A 16,793-nucleotide genomic window follows, 5' to 3' on the forward strand; every position below is an offset into this window, starting at 1 on the left:
CTCCAATTTTGCGTTTGCCTTTGCCCCTTTTGTGTGTCTGTTTCCAATTTTGTCGGTGTACCTATGTCTCGTTATGTTTCTCTGTATCACCATGTGTTTCTCTTTATCCACATCCACAATTGTTTACATATTTTGGGTATCTGTCCACCCCCCTCCCTCCCCCTCACCACATCGATCTGTACCTCCTTTTTCTCCTATCTGCCCAAACCCCCTACTGTCCTCTTCTGTCCTCCTTCTCCCTACTCAATTTCCACTTCTCCCCTCTTCACGCCTTTCCATCCTCCTCTTCTGCTGGAGTCTATGTGGTAGGAAAGACCAGTACTGGTGGCTACTGAACAGATGAACAAATGTGTCCAACACCACACTGAACATAAGGAATGCAGGTAAACAAATTTTCTGATTTTAATAATTTTTGTTGAGTGTCTGAATAGTAAACTTTTGATACATTATGGGACTTATCCATTATGCTCAAAATTCCATTAGTGCAAGTGATTGGTCAGGGATTCAATGGATGCATGCACTATGGGGTCGAGTTATTAAAGGGAAAATTTCATGGAAAGAATGCCTTTGCACAGGAAAGCCTATTTTACAAGTATTACGGAGGTACATGTACCATTGCAATACCTGCTCTGTTATTACAATTTAAGGCATTGGCCCTACATTGGCTACCATTGTGGCTAATGTTAACAGTTTACTAAATCCGTCTATCTTGTGTGGTCCAGCATAGTTTTTTTTGTCCTGCCTACATGTGGCCAATCCATCCCTGCTAGTTAAGCATAACTATCTTGTTAAGTGATATGCATATGTGCCCACCAAGATTACTGCATACAGTTTCATTATGCACACAAGATACATAGAAAATATGGAGAGCATTTAAAAATGAGATTTCATACTTATGTTAAATCCTTTTCTCTTAGTCCATGGGGGACACTGGACATTGGGTATAGATCCTCCTTCAGGACATGGGCACTTCACATAATTCTAAATGCTTCTCCCTCATATACCTCTCCATTCTGCAGGGAAGTTGGTTATTTTACTAACCAAGCCCCACTGGACAGAACCAGAAAAAATACAATAAGAGAGAGTACAACTTCATCCCTGAAAAAGAAACATTTAACTTTGGTAAATGTCTTCCCAGGATAATTAGAGCGTAATTGGGTAAGCGCTCAGTGTTCCCCATGGACTAGAGAAAAGGATCTAACGTAAGTATAAAATCTAATTTTCTCCATCATCCACTGAGGGACACTGGACCATGGGGACATACCAAAGCTACTCCCTTTGGATGGGTACGCTCCCAAAGTTGTAGTGCGCAGCACCCTGTACCCAAACCGAACGCCCTTAGACTTGTAAAGGTATGTGCGGAGCCCCATGTGGCTGCCCGACCAAACTGCTCGGCCGAAGCCCCATGCTGTGCCGTCCACAAGACGCCCACTGATTACAGCATTAAAGCCAGCTGTGCTAATTTCTGCCATGACCGACATTTCCAGTCTGGTACAACTGACGGAAGGTAATCCTGAGCTAGAGCGTTTAGCATCGGTCTTAAGTCTAGAACACTTATTGAAAGCTTTGCAAGAACATACAGAGAAAGGAGACAGCCTCTCAACACTAGGGGCAAGCATCTGATGTCCCAACTGTCCAATCTTATTTAGCCAGGGCACAGGCCCATCTCAACCTCCCGAGGAGCAGCATCCATCTGAGAGCCAACAGACACCCTATTAATCTAAGTATGTCCACCTGAACATGAGTGCTGAGTGTCCCGAGGATCATTCTGCCAAATGACTCCGTATGGCAATTAAAAGGTGGTCCCCAGGGAGACAGGTAGTGAGAAGGTAGGAAACTAATTTATCCCCTCACACAGGAATCTGAAGAGGAACTGAACCACTGACCACTATAAATCAGCAGACAGACACACACACAACTGCCTCTGCGGGAATGTCCATCATGCAGCCTGTTGTTTTGAGGACCTGGCTCATGGCATCTTACTGGAACACGCCTGCTGTCCTCCACATGGAGCCGGGAAGTGCCAAAGTGATTCCTGACCCCTGTGCCTTTACAACTACACGAAAAGGGCTGAAACCAAGAGTCCTGCGCTTTTGGCAAATATACCAGTAGGAACTTTTTCCCCTGTCGCCTGGCTAATAATAATTTTAGTCAATCCCGTAGACATTGTAAAGAACAAGGACTCCAGAGGCTTTTTGACTTTGCGTCTGTCTCCCAAGCATTGAGCCAATTGAGTCGGCAAGCTGAAACTATTGAGATAAAATTCTGGCCCCCGGTTTGACGAGAATCCAGGGCTGTGTCCCCCAATATATATATTCCTTCCAGATGTGTACCGACAAGGTCACCATTACAGACCTATGCCACCCAAAATGCAAGCCTGCAAAGAGTTGCTCTGGCCACTTTTCTGTGGTGTAGGTGACACAACCCAAAGCCAGGGCCGGATTAACCCGAGGTCTAACTGGGCTATAGCCCAGGGGCCTCGGGCATCCAGGGGGCCCTTCAAACTCCTCAGCAGCATTATTGATCGGTCGGGGGCGGGTGCGCCCCCGGCCCGATCGATGCTGCTGAGTACTGTCAGTGCAGTCCTCCGGCGCGCTGTAGTCTGCTTACTGAGGAGATCTCGCAAGAGTTCATGAACTCTCGCGAGATCTCCTCAGTAAGGAGCTTACAGCGCGCCGGGACGGAGGACTGCACTGACAGGTAAGTGCTTGGGGGGGGTCCTCGCGGGGGGTGGGGGGGGCGGCGGACGGCTCACATTGGGGGCCTCGCGGGGAATGGAGGGCCCCTTAGCCCAGGGGCCTCCATTCCCTTAATCCGGCCCTGCCCAAAGCTAAAAATGGGTCTCAGTAAAGCACCAGCCACTAACAGTTTTAAAAATGGTCTCAAATTTTTGTCTGTAACATTCTTAAGTGCTGTGGTATTCCTGGATAAGAATAAACGTGGCATTAGACAATCGCGCTTTAGAGGCAACCCCTTAGGTGGAATTCCCTTGTAACCTACTTTGGTAAGTGATAAAGGGTTGGGACCGCAACTCGCACAGCAATTTTTTGCAGAGAATAAGGAAGGAAAGCAACTGCTCTATCTTTCTTTTAAACCACGTCCTGCAGACTCTGCTGACTACCCACTGTCCTAGATGTATAGTACCTGGGAACTGACCATACTAAGCAGGGCCGTCTCTTCCATTGGGCACAATCGGCAGGTGCCCGGGGGCCCTGCGGGCCAGGGAGCCCGTCAGATGCAGCACCAAAACAAAAAAAATCCTGCAAAAAAAAAGAAGAAAATACTTACCTTGCAGTCAGCTGGCAATCCGGCTCCCTCCCTGGTCTCCTCCTCCGTGCGGCGCTCGCAGTGCATGTCGGGCGTGACATCATCACGTCCACCCGACATCCATTGCGGAGCGCAGCACGGAGGAGTCCCCTGCTGCCTGCTGATTAAAGTTGTTTCCGCGCTGCAGTGACTTGGAAGAAGAGGATCGCATCGGAGAATAAGGTAAGTTAAGGGTTTTGTTTTTTTAAAAATTATTTCAAGGGACGCTGACGGCTTTGCTTTACTACAACCACCCCTTTGCGATATAAATGATGCATTGGTTACCCGTGTATAAAAGTCTAATACATACAGTGCATACACTGTAATAATGATATTTAGAGCATTATTTCAAAGCACTCCTCTGATAAGATAAATCAGCATATGTTCCAATCCCCTATAATCCTTTGTTTTCCGCACTCCGCTCTTCCCCACCTGCCACTGTGTAAAAAAAAGTGAGATATACATATATATATATATATACACATATATATATATATATATATATATATATATATATCACTTTTTTTGTATATATATATATATAGGGGCCCCGGTGCACTGCTTTGCCCGGGGGCCCATAATGTTGTTAAGAGGGCCCTGATACCAAGTCATCCATACCATGCCGTCTTGTAGAGTCCTTGCAAAAAAGAAGGAATTCTCTTTGCTGGATTGCTTTGCAAACTCCCCCTCTTCTTGGGAAGAGCACTCAGAAACCAACACTCTCCAGAACCGGACTAAGACAGGACAAGTTTTTCTGCAACTTAGTCAGTGAAGAGTTCTCTAGAATATTCTTTAAGCAGAAGGAAACTCTTTCAAAACCCTGTACAGTTATAAACAGGCAAACAGGTTCATCTTGTGGCATTGCTAAGAGAAGCATGGGGTATCAATAGACAAAACTTTGCAGAAATATACCACACAAACTCAATGCAATCCCACTCTAGCTAGCAGCAATTACCTGCAGCTGGAGAGACAGAAGAGAGTGTAGTTGCTGGCACAGTGTCTGATCTTGACTGATATTCAGTACACACCTGAAATCAGTCAGGGGGGAGTGCAAATTATGATGCCTGGATCTGCACCTCACCCCATGACTTAGTGGTCATATACCTCTCTTTATCCACCCTGAAAGGAAAAGGAGCATGAAAAAAGGCAAATACGAAGAACACAATATTGAAAAGTGAACTAGATATCAATAGACAATAAAACTCAGCAGAATTTGTGTAAAAATATACAACACAACCCCAATGCAATCCCACTCTAGCTAGCAGTAATTACCTGTTGCTTTAAAGATAAAGGAGAGTATAGCTAATGGTCACAGTGTCTGATCTTTAATACACATCTGAAATCAGTCAGAGGGGGCAGTGTAAATTATGCTGCTTTTATACCAGCACCTCCCCCCAGGACTCAGTAGTTATAGACCTCTCTTTATCTAACCTGAAAGAAAAAGAGCAGGAAAAAAACAGATATATAGTACACAATATTGATAAATGCACCAGGTATCAATAAAACTCAGTAGGATATGTGTACAAATATAACACACAATCCCACTGCAATTCCACTCTAGTTAGCAGTAATTACCTGCTGCTGTAAAGATAGAGGAGAATATAGCTAATGGTCACAGTGTCTGATCTTCAGTACACACCTGAAATCAGTCAGAGGGGGCAGTGCAAATTATACTACTTGCACCTGCACCTCCCCCCAGGACTCAGTAGCCCTAGTCCTCTCTTTATCCAATCCAGTGGCGGATCCAGGGGGGGGCGATCGGGGCATTCGCCCCCCCTAGCAGCAAAAAGCTAGGTCCCAGCCGCCGATTAAAATGGGAGGGGCGGGGCTAAGCGCGGACGGAAGGCGGGGTTAACGCAGACCAGCCAATCAGAGCAAAGGAGGGGCGTGATTATGCAAAATCGCCCCCCCTAAACATAAAGTCTAGATCCGCCCCTGATCCAATCTGAAAAGAAAAGAACAGGAAACAGGCCAATACAAAGTAAACAATATTGAAAAGTGAACCAGGTATCAATAGACAATAAAATTGAACAGAATCTGAGTAGAAATATGTTACATATTTCGAATGCAATCCTACTCTAGCTTGCAGTAGTTACCTGCTGCTGTAGAGACAGAGGAGAGTAAATCAGTCAGTGGGAGAGCATAGCTCATGGGAGTGTCTGATCTTCAGTACACACATGAAATCAGTCAGGGAGGGGATTGCAATGATGCTGCTTGGGCCTGTACCTCCCCCTCCTCCAGGACTCAGTCATATACCTCTCTTTATACCCATGATAAGGAAAAGAGCAGATAAAGAGGCAGCAGTGTTGCTGGCAAAGGGACTGGTTTAGACTGATCTTCAGAATACAGCTGAAATTAGTAAGGGAGGAGGTGAATGATATGGTGCACTGGTCTTTTTACACCTCCCCTAGGGCCAAGCACGTCATCAGCCAGCGTCCTAGAGGACAGCCCCCCTGTGCTGTGACTGTGACTAGTATGGGCCTACTTTTGATGAGGTGGTCCCCACCTTACCCTGCTTCCCAAGTAGAGCCTTGGCTCTGCACCGGCCTTACTTAGCAGGCTCCAGGCCACACCAGACAGAAGCTGACCGTCTTTTTAACATCCCGTTCTCCATGCAAGGAAGCAGGACATTACCGCTCTCCCGATGCGTTCTGGTGCTGCACTAGCTACCCGATGGTGCTGTTGCAGCACCAGGACCCCAGCTATAACCTGCGGCGGAAGAGGTGCAATGGAGAAATCACACGTCGGGGATTGAAGTTGCGGCAGGCTGTGCCTACATGACATTTCTTTCCCATACCCGATTGCAGACAGCCCAGCAAGATTGCCTGTCCTTAAAAATTCAAATAAAAATAAATAAATGAAACAGACTGCCAAGACAGCCCAACAAGAAAGCAAAAAATAAAGACCATGTCCTGAGGGCACTCTATAAAACTGGATTCCCTCGAGGATGGATAGGTATAAGAGGGAGGAGCCTTTAATTGTTAAAATTAATTAAAGTGCCCATGTACTGAAGGAGGCTCTATACCCCATGGTCCAGTGTCCTCCAGTGGATGATACAGAAAGAGTGCCTTATTTTGGGCTGAGTCACATGGGCTTTTTAAACAAAACCCTTAATTATAATGCCACCATAGAGGTACCATTATCAGCTCATTCCAATGGAGTTTCTATACTCAATTGATCCTTAAAAGTACCTAGCCTATATAATTTTTATATTATGAATGACACATTTCTGATGTTTTACATAAAGGTATCCCTGACATCCATGTATATAATATCATATATTATTTAACCTGAATCAGGGTCAAAAAGGGAGCATTGTAATGAATTCAGAGGAGAGTAACACAGTAACGCTGCAATTTTCCAGTTTTGGAAACTCATGCACAGCGGAGGTACAGTTGGTATGTGAAGAATACATTTTTACCAGCTATTTTCATTCGCTGGCATGGAATGATTGAAATCAAGTGTGAATTAGTTTTTTTATTGCAAAATTATATTTAATCTGCAGTGCTTCGAGTTCCACACTTTTTGAATAACTATAGAAAGAGTTTCACATTGAAAACAAAATCTTTGTAAAACAATTTTGTAGCTCATTATTTTTCCTCACATTAAAGCTCAAAGGAATATGCCCATGACTGGAATATCATTTATTTTATTGTGTGAAATAGGTTTAAAGGGATGATGGATTTAAAAGTTAACTCAAAAGGGGTAGCCTTGTGATCGATTATAATACAGTAATGTATATAAGGCAGTGAGGCACATATTTGCTAAATATGTTGCCACTGATAGTGTATATTGAATAGTTAGGGAGACGTGTATTTCTATGGTAGGTCCCAATAATCTAAATGATAACCGATGTGTATCTCAATGTGTGTTGTTGCCCATGCAGAGCTATGTTTAGGACAGTGATGCTTTGAAATGTAGCTACCAATGTGCTCCTTTTCTGACCTTTTGAAGTCATGAAACATTAAGCAAACTACATTTTAGAATTGAAACCAACACTCTTGTTTTGGATTATTCTTCAATGAATGCTCCATCAGACTCATACTGTACTTTCAACAACACTTTTAGTACATGCAGGCTAATGCCTAATATCATATAATAGAAATATGGTTCAATATATGCAGTTGAGAACTACAGCTACTGGGTCTTAGTAAAAATATATTTTTATTGAGTTTTCAAAATTGATTTTGGAGGAAATCAGAAATAAAAGCGAGGGAAGGTAAAGAGAAGAGTAGTGGGCACATCAATATAAGTGAATCTATGCATGGTCATTCTAAATTGACTTAAATATGATTCTTATTATAATATTTTAAAGTTTGATATTTGGAGGAAACAACAAGCAATGCATGAGAAGAGTTAAAATAAGTAAAAGCCCTGGAGAAGGTAAATGGAGGGAGGAGTGGTATTTGTTGGTAACGGAGAAGCAGAGAGGGGGAGGGGTGAAGGGAGCCAGAGTCAATGCCGGTGAGAATCAGGATGGTGTGCACTGGGTAAGAGCTAGGGGCTGACTGGGATAGGGGGTGGGGAGGCTCATCTGCCCCCAAGGCTGGTCCTATAGTGAGCTACCTTGGGCTGGGTCAGTGGGCTACCTACATTTTTTTCCCTTTAAAATGTTCCTAATAGGCTGCTGAGCAGAGTCTCACACCTCGGGGTACAGTTTGCCAGCCAGCCCCTGGTAAGAACTTCATACTAGGAAGTCCATGAGGATCAAGTGCTATTAAATTTGTTAGGGCAGTCATCTATTATATTGGTTATGTGGTCGAGCCTATGCATTTGCTAAACTTTAACTACAGCTTAATATTGGAAGGGTTGTCTTATTTCCAATAAACTATCACAGTACACGAGTCTAGCCGTATGCTCGGCCGATTGTGGTAGGTACGATTACGAACTCCACCAAGCAGCCCACACAACTGCAGCCTCTGCGCATCACAGGATGGACAAATCTAGATATATAGTTTACAGCCAAGTCGAAACAAGGTACCAATGGAATAAAAGTTGATATGATTATATATCAATCGGTTTGCCACACCTTATATATTCCATTTGTTCATTTTCAAAATCTTCCCTATGTCCTCACCCAATTTGAGTTTGTATGGTTTATGGTTGGCTGTGTCTTAGGAGTAGGTGATATGATAACATTTCAAGATCAGGCTTCTGGAGTTCGAACTGCCAGAGCGGAAGGCTACTAGTGCAGCAAGTTGGATTGGCGTACAAGGCCACCGAATTAAATTAGTGCTAAATTTTCAAGTATTGAAAGACACAACTGTTAGAAAACTGGAACAGATGTTGGAACTCACTGAACTCTGGGAGTAACAGAGAGGGCGCTATGTCTGGTAGGATGTTAATACTGCTCTAAGTCCATAACTGGAATGCCTTGTGATCAAGACCAGGGGGGGAAATGGTTGTTCCATAATGGGATTATTCTGGTGAGATTGTCTATTAATATATATACCCATATGTACCAGTCCCAAAGATGGTTGTCCTATCAATTTATAAGAAACAACCAGACATGATGTCAAGTGGTGGGTGGCTTACCATATTCAGTATTTGCAAACGTGTAACCAAGACTTCTGTATTTTATTTATTAATAGGCAGTTTTAATTAGTGTTTTTAATAGTGAAATCCCAACCCTCTTGCTGGTCAGTACAGGGCTGGTGCCTCTACTTAAGGAGTGCAAAAAACATAATGCCCAATATTCATCCCAACCTCCGTAAGAATCTTGTTATTGACGCAGGTCAACACGCCTGGGGTGGTTGGGAAGCATTGTCCAACGGTGCATTTTGCATCCTTCCTCCATCAAAACACAAGCTCTCTGATAGCCAGCCTGGGGATTGTTTTCACAGTAGCAGAGAAATGCCTGTGGTCTTTCTGTTCTAGTGAAAAGCAGTCCAAGTTATGTAGCACTGGTTTCGTTGAGGGTTTGGGAAGGGGGCATGAATCCAATTTTTAATATTCACTGTGCATTGAAATAGTTTTACTATAGATAGTAATTTTGTGTGGTGGTATGTTACCCAGAGTGCATCTGCAAATGCGGTTCTCCATTCGGACCCCATTAAAAGTAAAGGATTAGAGATAATCTTAGAGAGCCTTTGGAGCAAAAGTGCATTTATAGGCCAAACAATATAATAAAAAGCCACACATACATACACACACATACATATACACACTCAAACAAAAGTGACTCATGTAAGGAACACAATCCCAATGTCCTCTCTCTCATGATTTATGTAACTGACAAATAATACTAAACTGAGCAATATTTAAGAAGAAAACAGAAAAGTGTTTTTAATTAAAAGAGGCAGGAGGTTTAAATCTGATATGAATTTAAACAGTTTGAAATGTACAAATATTTGTCTGCCTCTGCTGAGAAGAAGCTCCTTCTGCCCCCCCCTTGACCTCTACATGACATGCTGAGAGCTGTGAGACTGTCTGTATAACTGGCAGCCACGTTTTGTATCCTTTAGAAAGATTTTGAAAAGGAGATAATCATTTGTAGAAGAACAGCAAAGTAAAATTAGATGCTTAAAAAAAGGTATTTAACTTAATTTAAAGAAATAAAAAAAAAGAAAAGAAATAAAAGAAACCATCTATGAGCAGGTGTGTGTGATGGGTACATATTAATCTCGTCTCCCTAAGTGCCAGTTTTGAAGTTAGAAATAATCTGCTGTCCTCGAGAAAGGAGGACCTATGCCAGATCATAACACTGAGTGATTAGGGTGTAAATCTTGATCTTTCAGTCCATTCATTGCAGTAGTTAATGTTCACAGTCTGCCAGCACGTCCATTCCCTTATTGGAACCAAGTGGCACAAAGCTGCTGAAACTACCTCAGAGAGCTTCACGTTGGAACAGATCCGAGTTTTCTGCAGGAGCTGCAAGTGTTTCTCTTATGTTTATAAAACAATGTCTGGACAACTTGAATGTTGGGCTTATCAAAGCAAGCCGTGTTATTAGGAAGATCAGCTATTTATGAGAATATAATGAGAAGTCCCAGAGCAATCTGAGACCTTGTTACTTCATGTAAAACATACCTCATAAAAAGAAATAAGCTTAGTCACATGGCTATGGTGACCATATAAACAAAATGCATAAAGAATGAAATATAATTTACTGGAATGTGTGAAAATGAAATACACTAAAACTTACAATTTTCTGAGCTAGTTCTTTTTTCAGGTTTTTTTTTTCACATCTAATAAAAAAACAATTTGGACCTGAAAGCTTTAATCAACACTTTTGGAGGGTGTCCCACAATTTCATTATTGTCTGGGCATAGGAACATTTCCACAATAAATTTTCCATTTTAATTTCATGAGTTTGCCAAGTGTCATCTTATTATTGTATATCTCAGCTTTTAGTGAGGGCATGTGAACTCAAATCATTATGTACATTTATACATTTCAGTTTCAAAGTCATTGGCATACTGGCATATTTTATCATCTTTTCATTCCAATTTTCAGATTGTCTGCTAGGTTCACCAGATACCTATTCATTCTCATTGCTTGCTACTCCAAGAACATCTGGGTTCCATAAACATGGTAACAAAAATATATACTTAAAAAAAATTGTTTGCTGTTTGATCACTATTTAAAGGGAGATGCCAAAATGAATTACATTTTTCCGTACATGCGTTCCCAGAATGTTCTTTTTTTCCAGTATTTACTAAGATTTTGTTGATCTCTCACATTTTTATGGCATTATTTGCAAATAGAGATAAAAGTCTAATGATGGCTCTTTCCACAGATGTTTCAAGGAGAGGAATCAAGTATTATTTACAATAAGGTCCCTTAAGGGTCTATCTAACTGTCGTGAACATAGAGAACTTAAAGTTATTTATAAGGGATAAATCATAACTGCAGTGTAAATATGTTATATCAAATGAATCCATTGATAAGTTCAGCTACTAAAGTGTAAAATGTGAAGACAGAAAGTCTGTTGAGTGCGTATTTGCACATTCCAGTGTGAGAAGATAGGAGTATCACCTATGGCAGCTTCAAATGGCTCTTGCCGTGAGATATGTCCTAACACAAGTTAGTTTTTGGACTCCTGAATAGACTTTGTGGGGCCAGTCACAGCTGGACATCCTTGCAGCACAAGGCAGCATTTTGAAAGCCTATACAGGTATATAGAAATATGAGCTTCCAAGAAAAATGTCTTCATAGTTCATATTTTGGGAAATCCGGGTGGCACTCCATACTGAGGAGCAGAAATCACACCAGTTACTGTGAATGACAGTTACGGATGGTATCCGGGAACAGCAAAAATCACATGACAAGGTATGTCACACTGTCAAAATTTCATCATGTTTGGTATCAAAAGATGGACAAAGTCATAAGGGATTTATTAATAATAAAATTGGTTCTGTGTGATGCTCCACAGAAAAGTTAGGTCACATAGTAGAATTGAGTAGTAAATCAGACAACATTCAAATGGTGATTGAAAAAAGTATAACAGACACAAACCCTGGGGGTGGGGGTCAGACTTTGGGAAATCAATTCACATTGATAAGCTGTCCATCTTCCTTGTCAATTTCCCATGGCACAGAGTATGCAATTCAAGTAAGTGACATTCTGAAGGTAACCCCTTTTATTTTAAACCGTTTTGCTTGTGTATGTCAATCAATTATTTATTCATTTTTTTTTATATCTGTACTTTTGTACATTATATCTATAATTTAATATGTGGCGTCCTTGATACTGGAACGAATCCATTAGCATTTTAAGAAGAATATAGCTCGGCCAAGTTAACCCTTTGAATGCCAGTGTGTGCTTTGTTGATACATTTGATTAACAAGCTGTGTGTGCTTGCATTTACATTTGTGCAACAGTCTGGAGGTGTGAAAAGTTAACCCTTTGTTCTCTGGTGTGGGTCTTGCTTGTCTGTGAGCAGCTAGAAGGCTTGTGTGTCAGTGTGGGACAGTATATTGGGGGTCCTATTATCCATATTCAATAGGTGGTAGCAAACTTGAAGTGTGTGAGGTGTGAGCGCTGTTTGGGGGCGATTCAGCAGGTCTATAACCTGTGTGATAGGTAAAGAGAGACTGCGTGCTGGAATCCCCAAAGTCACGCCAGCTGGGAGCGTGTTCGTGATACTAACAAATAAGGAAAAGCTCTAAATCTGGCGAAAACAGGTGTTTCTCCTATCGCTATTACCATCTCAGGATAGCAATAACCAGGGTTTACCACCATAAAAATTCCTTATTATTAAAATGAAGAATTTTTTCTTCTTTAAACAAAAAAAAATTTCAACTATTTTTTTCCTTTATTTTTGTTATATCTGGAACTGGACTTCTGGGGGTTGAGGAGAAGGGAGGGAATGAGGAGGACAACAAGGGTGGGGGTGGAGTATGAGAGAGGAGAGAAAGGTGAGAGAAAAAGGTGGAAAAAAAATGTGGTCTAATATCCTGGCACTGCTGTAAAGAAAGTGGTCTAACCTCCTTGACACTCCTGGAGAGTAAAGAAAGTGGTTTGATCTGCTAATACTGCCAGAGAGGAAGGGAAGTGGTTTAACCTTCATATATCGCTAGAGGGTAAAGAAAGGGGCTGGCCTTTCTATTTTTGCAACCTTCATCTAATTACCTCACTGACTGTGTTAAGAAGATGCAACAGTAGCACATCACCTTCATCTCATTACATCATATACATCTTATTGATAAATTAGGAGTATATTTAAAAAAGGTCTTAATACACCGGAGCTATCAAAAACGAACCACACATTAACTGCATAAGCAGAAAGAACATCACCTTTCAACCTTAACACCTATCACTGAAATTAATGAAACATCCACTAGTCAAACATTTCCTCTCAATTCCTATGGAACCATTCAAAAATATTCACAAATAATCACAGTAAACAACTTCACATACAGTCGAACTCAAAGTTTAAGGCTGAATATGTTGGCATTGACATTGACCACAGTCCAAGCACACACAAAAAAAAACAACTCACCAGAGGTTGACAAGAAATGGATGTTCCAGACCTTGCATGATCTGCAGTTCTTTAAACACATTCCTCACTTCATTGCGCTCCACACATTTCTGTTTGTTCATGTATTTCATAGCATACATTATCTTAGTATCATTTTTCTGAACAATGCAGACCTGGAAATAGAATAAAACGTTACTACAAATTTTAAATAGCATTATAATCAACTTATTTTTCCACGATACAAGCCTAACAGGTTTACAGTTCTTGTATGCCAATTCTTGTGGCTATTTGTGTGATTTCAATGGATTAAGCCAGTGGTTCCCAAAATTTTGCAGTTAGCGGCACCCTTAGAGTCTCTATAATTTTTTCAAGGCACCCCTCCAAAATAATTACTGAGCAGTCCTGTTTTAGAAGTAGTTGTGTCAAAAATTGTAATAAGTATTTAGGTCAGGACAGAAATACTTATTTATTTGTATGCAAAAATGCTCCTTCTGCATCCAGACGCTCTGCCCCCTCTGCATCCAGACACTCTGCCCCCTTTGCCCCCAGACACTCTGCCCCCTCACACTCTGCCCCCTTTGCCCCCACACACTCTGCCCTCAGACACTTTGCCCCCTCTGCATCCAGTCCCTCTGCCCTCTCTCATGCTGCCGCCTCTGCCCTCTCTCACGCTGTCCCCCTCTGCCCACTCTCACCCTGTCCCCCTCCTCTGCCCACTCTCACGCTGTCCCCCTCTTCTGCCCTCTCTCACGCTGTCCCCCTCCCAGTGGCGCACGCAGGGGGTTTCTGAGTCTCCAGAAACCCCCCCCCCCATCGCTAACTAAGTGGCCGCTATAGCTGCACTGTCCTATACAGCAGCCGCGGCGCTGTCAAAGAAGCGTCCGCGGCGGTGCTGTAGTGTACACAGCACCGCCGCGAACGCTTCTTAGACAGCACCCTGGCTGCTGTATAGGACAGTGCTGAAGAAACGGAGCTGCTGCGCATGCGCAGCAGCTCTCGCGGGGGGTGTTTTTTTTTTTGGGGTCGGGGGGGAAACCCCCGACAATCCTCCGCTCGCCCCTGCCTCCTCTGCCCTCTCTCACGCTGGTCCCCCTCCTCTGCCCTCTGTCACGCTAGTCCCCCCTCCTCTGCCCTCTGCCACGCTGGTCCCCCCTCCTCTGCCTTCTGCCACGCTGGTCCCCTCTCCTCTGCCTTCTGCCACGCTGGTCCCCCCTCCTCTGCCCTCTGCCATGCTGGTCCCCCTCCTCTACCATGCTGGTCCCCCCTCCTGTGCCACGCTGACACGCTGGTCCCCCCTCCTCTGTCCCCTCTGCCACGCGCCAGCCATAGAAAAAACAAAACAACACAAAAACTTACCAATCCGTGCAGCGCCGAGACCCAGCATCCTCCTCTCTCACGCAGCTTGTCACTGAATATCGACATTCAGTGACAAGCTGCGTGAGAGAGGAGGATGCTGGGTCCCGGCACCGCGCGGATTGGTAAGTTTTTGTGTTGTTTTGTTTTTTGTATGGCTGGCCCTGCGGCACACACTTTGTGAACCGCCGGATTAAGCAGTTGTTCCACCATAGCACTTTGTCCCTTCCATCAGTGTAACTTTATACTAGAACATTTTAAGATGCTGCATTGCACATATTATATGTTTATATCATCTGTCAGACTGAAATGGTAATTACAAAAACAGTGTAAATCCAAAAGAAATATAATGAAACAACACTCACCTTGCCAAAGCTGCCTTTCCCAATGGCTCGAAGAATTTCAAAATGATTAAAGTTCACTGTAAAAAAATGAAAGCAGTTTATTTTATTGTACTTGTTTAACAAAAAAAAGTTTTCAAACACAACTTCTAAATAATAAATAACCCAGTCATTGGTGCTATATAGATCAGTGATCCGATTTCAGTCAGTGGTAAAACTATCGCATCATAAGTAATGAGGATGTGTTAAGGTGTATAACTAGCAGAGTTTGGGAGAATAATTGGTGAAAAAGGGACAAAAATGGTACAACCACCATTGTAGAAGATTGAAGCAACGTTCGCTTCAACATTACATTTAAATTGGTGGCACTCACATGGAGTGGAGGTGCTTGAAGCTCAGATCCTGCAGTACATAGTTTTTCAGAAAACACCACACAACTGTAAATTTACTAAAAAAAAACATTTTCTGGGCGGTTTTAAAAATGCCAAACATTGCATGCAGTTTTCACCACCAAACAGCAGGATTTTCTATCCCTTGGTTTGAAAAGTGAAAACACCAATATCCTGGGTATATGTGGCGGTTTTTAAACCCCTAAATCGCATGCGACTTAGCCCAAACCGCATGGACTGTTACATTGTGCGACAGCCCAGTGCTACTCATCATTGAGCCTGGCCCTCTAGGCTGGGGCCCAAACTAAGGATTGGGCCCCCACACCTACAGATTCTCAGCCCAATGCTATGTGTCACAGGACCCCTCCTAGTACCCCTGGCTGGTGGGTACCAGGGAAATAGTAAATATTGGTCAAATGTTTAATAAATAATAAACAGAACATTGTATCCCAATTAGACAATAAATATGTTATAGTGCATCCATTAGTAAAGACATAAATCATAGTGCCCCCACACCTCTTGCGCAGAAAGATCACTTTAATGGCAGCAGAAAAAGCAGTGTAGCCTTGAGATCTGTTTGAGACATTGATCTGGTGGGCAGGTGCTGGGTAGAGCCATGTGACCATTGGAACCTGCAGTGGAGCAGGATTCTGGTACCTCCAACCTCAGTCTGACTAGTGCAGGTGTCATACAGACTATATCAACACGCCAATCTGCATTAATGCACAAAATTGACACAGAATAAATATTACCCTGATCAGACAAGACATGGATAAATGTAGGACACGCACCACTGATCTGGAATAGCGGATATCTCCATGGAGGACGGCCTCATTATATTATTAAAGCATCTTCAATCATAAGCATCCTTGTTACTTAAAACTGAAGATTTGTTGAACTGAAGCACTGGGGCACCATGTACGTTAGAGCAGAGACCTTTGTTTTAAAGTGAATCGTTACATTTATAAAACTTCTCTCTTGCCAACAATGTATACATTTTGATTAGTATTTATTTATAAATAAGCCACATATTGCATAGCGCCAGACAATTATATAAATACAGATGGAACATAAATACAGTAAGCAGACCACAAATACACAAAGTAATTACACATAAGTAGCACTGATAAGTGGAAGCACAACTGCAAGGACTCACACGGAATGTAGCAAAAAACAGGACAAAGACAGTAGACAGACATGTGGCAATAGGTAGAGAGCAACCTGCCAGTAAAAGCTTACATTCTAGAGCAGTGTTCGAAGTGGGAATTTAGAAGTGCTTGTATGGAAATTAGAAGGGAATGGCCGGGGGCACCTAGAAGCTTTTGTTAAAGTAATTTTATATGCTTTTTAACACTATATAGACTATTATGAAACATACTGAATGATGTCAGTTTAACTACCATGTATCCTCCACCTCTCCTGTGTCCACTTCCCTCTCTGGTGTTTTATTGGTGGAGTTAAGATCACAGTGAAAAATATTGA

General features: G+C 42.5%; 1 protein-coding gene across 2 annotated transcripts in view; it reads right to left on the bottom strand.

The window, feature by feature from the left end:
• STK32A (serine/threonine kinase 32A) overlaps positions 1–16,793 on the bottom strand; it is a 204,781-nt gene that overhangs the window by 125,019 nt on the left and 62,969 nt on the right. For both annotated transcript variants that reach the window (XM_075209654.1, XM_075209655.1), the window contains 2 exons: positions 14,947–15,002; positions 13,250–13,401 (listed from right to left, as the gene is read on the bottom strand). In XM_075209654.1, the coding sequence (XP_075065755.1) occupies positions 13,250–13,401; positions 14,947–15,002 (208 nt within the window). The remainder of the gene's footprint in view (positions 1–13,249; positions 13,402–14,946; positions 15,003–16,793) is intronic.

Source organism: Mixophyes fleayi, chromosome 4 (genome assembly GCF_038048845.1).
Source record: "Mixophyes fleayi isolate aMixFle1 chromosome 4, aMixFle1.hap1, whole genome shotgun sequence".
NCBI lineage: Eukaryota > Metazoa > Chordata > Amphibia > Anura > Limnodynastidae > Mixophyes > Mixophyes fleayi.